The sequence below is a fragment of the Nanorana parkeri genome, unplaced genomic scaffold, assembly GCF_000935625.1.
Source record: "Nanorana parkeri isolate BGI_ZX_2015 unplaced genomic scaffold, ASM93562v1 scaffold579, whole genome shotgun sequence".
NCBI lineage: Eukaryota > Metazoa > Chordata > Amphibia > Anura > Dicroglossidae > Nanorana > Nanorana parkeri.
In genome coordinates, this window is record NW_017306847.1 from 1,008,574 (window position 1) to 1,016,441 (window position 7,868).

Below are 7,868 nucleotides of genomic sequence, written 5' to 3' on the forward strand. Positions count from 1 at the left end.
ATTTTGAGAGCCAGCGGGGCCCACTAGCAAGATACTGAAGCTTGGCCCAGCAGGAGATTCCTCCATCCACACCGTTTAGCGTAGATGGAGGAATCTGTTGCACTTTTTCCATCTGACCAGTGGCGTAACAATCGCCATAGCGACCTAGGCGGCCGCTATGGGGCCCGGGCACAGTGGGGCCCGGCCAGGGCATCCCTCTGATGCCGTGTGGGCCAACTGGGTCGCTATGGCGTCTCGGGTGCTGGCTGTCACTGACATAGCTCAGCAGCAGCTGTGAGGGAGAACGTTCCCCCTCACAGCCGCTGCGGAGCTGTGTCAGTGACAGCCAGCAGATGCGGCAGAATAGGCTGGTTACACCGGCGTTTGCAGTAAAGAAGGAGGCGGGGGCCCGCCTAACAGCAACCCCGCCTCCTCTCACATAACTGGCCAGCGATCTAAGAGCAGGTGGGGCCAGTGATGTAAGAGTAGGCGTGGCCCATCGATAGGAGGCGGAGCCCGGGGACGGAAGAGGAGAATCTGCAGATAATCTATAGGTGTATGGCCAGTTTAAGGCATATAAAAGGGTGGGACATTAATATTAAAACTTAAGTTATTGGTTAGTGATCCTATTAATGTTTCATGATTTTAAGATATGCATGTGAAATAAATAAATTCATTATTATTATTGTCTGGTTTTTATAGATAACTATAGATGTAGAAAGCCATGTTACTAATCTGCCTCCTGGTTGTGCTTTACTGATCCTCTAAAATGTCACTGCAGATCTACTAGAAGGTCTTTCTGGCTGAAAACAATAGACTCTCTGTAGTCTCTAATTATGTTAAATACACACAGTGCTCCTGATAGCATCACAAGATAGAGCTCTTATGATCCTCACTAAGCTTTAGGTCACATGGGGGAACTCGGGAGCAGTGTTTTTCTACACATGGCAGGAAAGAGACAATCATTATATGATTTGGTAATGCTGACATATTCCCCACTGATTTATGTTCGTCGATCTGTGTTTCTTTATGTTGATAAGTCCACTTAAAGATTTAAAAACAAATTTAAAAAAAAAACCTCTTACCCACTCCACACCGTCCTAGGCATCCCCTTTTGGTTTTCCTTATCTTACCGTTTGTATAGATCGCCACTGCCATCCTGGCACAGTCACTGCGAGCTGACGATAAATTTGTATTGTTGACAATGGCGCGTTCCCCAATATCCAGAAGTACTGATATTTTTACTGAATGGCAGTGGGGATAGAAGCGATTAGAGAGGGGCTATAAAGGATGTCCCAGGCAAGAACAGTCCCAGATCCCCAGCACACCGGCCCGTGCGGCTGTTATCGTACGGACATGCCACAAACCCGCCGAACATCGTACGATGCTCGGCGGGTTTTCGAACATGTCCGTAAGTTTAAAGTCGTGCGACCTTACAGTAGTAGAGGTCGCACGGCTTCCACACACCTTACGATCATCGTACGATCGCGGGATTTCCCGCGATTCTCGTACGATAATCGGAAGGTGTGTGGGGACCCTAACTATGAAAGTTTCATTTAGATTTACTGTGTGAAGATGAACGTAGGTCACCTGCCATTTGACAATTACTGCTCTGCCAGCTGCCTAACCAGTCTCTTGACTGCATCACGTAGAGTCCTGAAGTTAAGAGGAATGTACACAACTACAGCGCTCTGTTTGATACAGTTATGGTTACTTAGCCGCTGAAAGACAGTAAGCATCATCAATATGGCCTTAGGCAGTTGACAGGGCATAAAATGTCAGGTGGCCTGCTAACTTAGAAACAAACCCGCCGAACATCGTACGATGCTCGGCGGGTTTTCGAACATGTCCGTAAGTTTAAAGTCGTGCGACCTTACAGTAGTAGAGGTCGCACGGCTTCCACACACCTTACGATCATCGTACGATCGCGGGATTTCCCGCGATTCTCGTACGATAATCGGAAGGTGTGTGGGGACCCTAACTATGAAAGTTTCATTTAGATTTACTGTGTGAAGATGAACGTAGGTCACCTGCCATTTGACAATTACTGCTCTGCCAGCTGCCTAACCAGTCTCTTGACTGCATCACGTAGAGTCCTGAAGTTAAGAGGAATGTACACAACTACAGCGCTCTGTTTGATACAGTTATGGTTACTTAGCCGCTGAAAGACAGTAAGCATCATCAATATGGCCTTAGGCAGTTGACAGGGCATAAAATGTCAGGTGGCCTGCTAACTTAGAAGCTTAGCCCAATGAGTCACCACCAGACAAACTAAATAAATGAGTAACTATAAATCTGTCTCGGGCAAGCCTGCAGTTTTATAATCATTCAAGACTAAATGTTCAAATTGGAATAAGTCCAAACATGACTAGTTCTCCCTTAGGGCCGGTTCACCTCTCTGCCTTTTTTTTTGCAGTACAACCTAGGCATTTCACTGCGCAGTATAATTAAGGATGGTCAAAAATGAAATGTCTGCTTTGCTCATAGTGCTGGATGGAAAAATAATCCTGCACTATTTTTATGCAGTAACACGTTAAGCAAACCCATAGGAATGAATAAGTGATAATAATGAACATTATAATATGCCAAAAGTAAAACATTTAAATGCACAGAGATAAAACTATAATGGTTTTGGGCCAATTTTATTTTAGCTGTGGCATTGATGCAATAGAATCTGGCAGAACCGTAGCTAGCTCTATTTGCACCTTGCACCTGAGGAAAGAACAAAAAAAATGTGCACCCCCCACACGTGTTTTAACATCATGCGCCCCGCCTCCAGGGGATGTTTTTTTTTTTTTACAGTTGGGGGGGCTTTTGCCTTATGTGGTGCCTCTTGATCCGAACAGCTTCTTTCTTCCACTCATTTGCCACAATCCCTCCAGTGGTGGCGCCAGTCTCTGACCCACCGGACTCCTTGGGTCCCATGGTGTCGGTCAGACGTGCACGCTCCCAGCTGCGTCCATCCAGCTTAAGCATTGCTCTCCTCTCCCCTCTGACAAACTGGACTGCACATGCACCTGCCCACACTTCCCTCTTCACACCGACTTCTGCTGCTGGGAGCAAGTGCCGCTGACACAGGTAAGGCTGTTGCCAACTTTTTTAAATGTTGGGGCATATATCTACTGCTTACTAGCAGTAGATATATTGCCAACATTTTTAAAACAATACTTTACTACATTAAATAAAATGCAGAGCTAGTCCTAGTTGACCTTCTGGAACGGTTGACAGCATAACAGTTAGTATTAAAATAAGATCAGCAATAACAGCCCCATGTTAATCCTGACAGTTTTCCTTCCAGCCTAGTTTACCAGAAACATTGGTAAGTATATTGGGAATAGCTAATGGTTAAGTCCCAACAGATTTGTCACCAAGCAGGTGTGTCCTTTGGAAGATTTCCCTTCACCTCCTTTTCCTGTGACTAAAGTTTTGGATTTCATAACACATTCTGTGCTGGAGACAGACATGAGAGCAAAGCTACAGGTACACAGACGACAGCAATACAAACCTGGAAGGGGCTTTACCTATGGATGCACCTATAAAAACTTTCCCTAAAGTACTTGCCCTTTTTTTTTTTTTTATGGTGTCATGTAACAGTTTTCTAAAACAATAGAGACTTATTTTAGGACAGTGTTAAAGTGCCAGGGCCAAGTCACAGCTGTGACCCTTGTAGTTCTGCCACAAACTCCAAGCTGTAGAGGGGTTACAAGTCCCAGCAATGCAGACTATGAAGCTACGGAAGAGATGTGCGGCCTGACCGGCACTGTAAGCAGCTCCACAAAAGGTCCTCACAAGGCTGCCACGAGGTCCCCAGTAAGCACAGGACCTTGCAGCACTGCCCGTTTAAAAATGTAAAGCGCCGGTGTAAGGGTATTTTAATGAGCACTCATGAAAATGCCCAGTATTGACACATCCTGGCATCCGCATCAATGCATCCCTAGTTTTAACATTTCACTATATCCAAAACTAAAAATGTTTTGGCTTTGGCTTGACATGCACTATAATGCAAGAGCTTGCCCACACGTTTTATACAGCATGGACAATGACCGTGGTTCAAACCAGTTTCCCCATAGTGGTCTGCTCTTACCGGGATGTTTTCCTCTCCCAGAGACGTGAGGGGGTAAGGGAAAATACCCACAGTGAGAGAAACCCAACTGTCAAACAGGGAGGTTTCTCATCTGTGGTTAGTTAAAATGTCGGCCCTACTGTCAATTTGTGGTCACCAGGATATCATTGGGGTAAGACCATTGTAAAGTTACACATTGTGATGTGTATATTTTCTTCCCAGGCCAAAATCAGTGAAATGTTCCCCCATTATAAAAACTCAATAAGATTTTGTAATGTCCAGGGAGGGCAAATTGTTGCCAGTGTCACAGGGCCCCTCCCAACATAAAAAAAAAAGACAGCAAGAAAAAAAAAAAAAAAATTAAAAACAAAAATCGGTCCTGATCTTTTGCCCACTATCCAAAAGTAGGGAAAATACCAGGTATAGCAAAACCCTTTTAATGGTATTTAACAGACCAAAAGGTGTGATGTGAATGCAGTATGTCAAAAAAATTTTGAGGCACTATATAAATACACCTTGCCTAGAATCCTAGCACCGGCCCTGCATAAAGGGACCAAACAAAAAGTTAATTGTCATGGTACATTCAGTTTAAAGGAAAAACAGTCAAAGAAAAAACACAGATGCTGCCAATGCTTATTTCAGAAAATGCTGCTTGTCGGCCTAGCTTACCAACCTGGAAAAGCATGCAGTTAAGTAATGAGTAAATGCAACTTTCCTGACCTGCACACGTGTTAAGGATCTGTAATTCTGTATGTGCAAGAGGGATAGCATAAAAGTCCAGCAGCTTCTTTTCAAAATTACTGACCACCCACATGAGAGAGAACACAGACACACACACATCTGTACAAATTACTCAGGAATCAACTAAGCACAAGAAAGTAATCTCTGCCACACAGGTTAGACCTTAACTACAAAATAATTTATTGAGTAGACATTACTTTTCTTACAACCATGTAACTGTAACATATATTTATAACATACACAACGCTCCAACTTTCTCCTGGCTCAAGAACTTTTTGCTCGTTTGCTTTTGGCCTTGCGAACTTCTTCTAATAGGTCTTTTAAATACTGGATCTCTTTTGCTAGGGAGTCTGCCTTCTCTTTAAGGGAATCATTCTTCTGTTCGAGTGCACGGCACTCTCCAGATATTATGTCTTGTTCAGCTTTCTTCTTCTGCCGGTAGCGAGTGGCTGCTGTTTTGTTCTGCTCCATTTTCTTCTTCTTCTTGTCTACTCTTGGCTGCCCTACAGATTTTACTTTTGCCAACACTTCTTTAGACTTAGAGGGAAGGTCATAAGGTTTGGGTCTCTCAGAATTAGGGGATGCGGGAGAGGACTGGGCACTACTAGGATACTCTACAGTAAATGCGGGACTTTGCTGGGTAGACCCCAGATATGATGGGCTCATACAAATCTCACTGTCATTATCTGAGGAATCCTCCTTTTCAGACTTCAGGAGTGGGCTCATACAAATACCACTGTCATTATCTGAGGAATCTTCCTTCACACATTTTGGAACTGCAAGAGTGTAAATTACTGATTTCTTATCTTCCTCAGCAACATCTACCTCACTTCCTACATCCAAGATAAAGGAATGGTCAGGGCTAGAGATAATGGACTCTACACTGGGACTCACTGGAGCCACTTGATCAGCCCCAGATGGACTTTCTGGGAGAAAGTCTGTGGCAGGTGATGGCACATAGTGGCCAAACACCGATGGGAGAGGTGGGTCCTCTAAGAAATCACAAGAGTCTTCCAACGTGGCCAATAGCTCTTCTGGTGAGATGGTGGCTTCTAGATCTTCCATCCCAAGCAGGGAATCAAAATCAAACTCCTTCAGGTCCATCTTTTCCACCATCCAATCCATGCCGGAGAAGGCGTCCCCTGTTAAGAAATCAGCCATTTAGAAATAAGCATTAAAAAGGTTCTGGTCCCCTGAATTCCCCATCAAGTCATTGTAACCCTTTTTCTTTTAAAACCCTTTAGTAAATGTTTACACAGGACATTTTTTTATTTTAGTTTGTGGAAGCAACCATTGGATCATTTACATTTGTGGGAGGTGTGGATTTGTAGACCATGTGATCAGATGCTTGCTCTGTCTCTCCCACCATGAAACTGTTTGCATTCCTCTCTGTAGGCACTTCATTAAACTGTCCCTCAGTTATGGAGGATGATTTTGGGACCCTCAAACTTGTTGGCCAGATATGAGAGATTGAGTATAATGTACATGATGCACAACTGGAAGATACTGAAAACAGATTGCGCAGGAATAACATATACATTAGTATGCCAGAGCACATGGAAAATAAAATTAGGGTTGACTTTATAGTGAACAAGTCGATTATCACTTTTGGCAAGGACAGTTTTACATCCTTATTTGCTGTCAAAAGGGAACATGGGGTACAAAACCTGCCCACCACCATGAGAACAGCCAGAAAGACCCTTTGTTCTTAAAATCGCTTAGTTATAAATACAGGGACATCCTGATGAGTAAAGCTAGAGTTATGGGGAACAGATTAATGGCGCCAAGATATCCTTGTTACTGCTTAATAACAGTGTTAGAGGCAAATACTTAAGGCGTCAAAAGAGGAGTCCCAAACTCTTCAGCTGGCCCTATATAATGCTATAACCAGACAATTTCAGGGAAGTGGCCTAATGAGAAACATTTCTCTGAATTGCCAAACTCAATAGCAAGCAGGACCACAATAGGCATAACCTTAAGGACCATGCTAATGCTCAACATTTCAGATGGTCTTACATAATCAGTGCATTCCTGTCTGCTTCAAGTATCCCCAGAAGAGGGTAATGGCAGCACATACATTTTGAGACACTTGTTTCCAGTTAAACCTGCAACCCTCTGCCACAGGATAACTCAGGCAGTCAAGTCACAACTATAGTTGCCCCATTTGAATGCTACATCTGGTAACTTGCTTTTTTTTCTACCCACTTGGATAACAGTTTTCAGTTATTGACCACTTGTTGGCTCTTCTCTCTTGCTGCCATACAAACTACACGTTACGTAGATGGCATTTTACTGTAAACTGAAACCAGGGTTGTGATTGAAGACCCAACCCACATGCAACAAAGTGCAGTGTAAGGGTTTATACATGGCCCAGGAGGGATTGTTCGTAGTAGTGCTCTTACCACGGAAACTGCCAAAGGGTTCAGCCAGAGGCAGCAGTTTGGAAACGCCATTCTTAGCCTTTTCGCTGGAGAACCCATGCAATGGGAGGTACCCGGACACCTCGATGCAGTCATCCAAGAGACCCAAACTTTCCTCAGCCTCCAAAAACGACTGGTTGAAGGGGGACATGTCCCCCAACAGCAGGTCGTCGCTGAACAGGCTCATCTTTTACAAATATCAGGGCTTTCACGTAGAAGCTGGTTTTGGAGCTTTCTTTCTCGTATACAGCAATGCTGCTGTGGGTTTCCTTGAGGAGCCTGAAAGACAACAAAAAAAATACAACAAAATTAAATGAAACCGAATTAGTGGTCTAGTGCTTTTAGGCCGATTCTCAACTGACAAGGGATTATTTATTGGTTTGTGTGCATTTGCCCCTCCACCTGCTATCCTGGACAGACAACTGAAAAATCACTTTATACACTTATTCACACAATTTATTTATTTTTATTGCAGAAGGGACATACCATGCCTACGCACCTTCCTGTTCACAATTTTGGTTTGAAAGCTAAAGTTGCACTTTAAGTGAACAACAGTGTACAACCTTAGCACTCACTGGGATTAATTAACTCCCATGCGCGGGAGTTGTGTCACCCAAGAACGGCCAATCAGTGTCATCCCAAAACAGCCAATCAAAACGGCGCAA

The 7,868-nt window shown here is 43.9% G+C and overlaps 1 protein-coding gene across 1 annotated transcript in view; it reads right to left on the reverse strand.

Annotated features, from left to right (window-relative positions):
* Nucleotides 1-4,942: 4,942 nt before the first annotated feature.
* LOC108791874 (cyclic AMP-dependent transcription factor ATF-4-like) overlaps nt 4,943-7,868 on the reverse strand; it is a 6,109-nt gene continuing 3,183 nt past the window's right edge. Inside the window, exons 2-4 of the mRNA XM_018562478.1 lie at nt 7,186-7,482; nt 5,540-5,925; nt 4,943-5,479 (exon numbers count right to left, since the gene is read on the reverse strand). Coding sequence (XP_018417980.1) covers nt 5,048-5,479; nt 5,540-5,925; nt 7,186-7,390 — 1,023 coding nt within the window. The 5' untranslated portion in view covers nt 7,391-7,482 and the 3' untranslated portion in view covers nt 4,943-5,047. The remainder of the gene's footprint in view (nt 5,480-5,539; nt 5,926-7,185; nt 7,483-7,868) is intronic.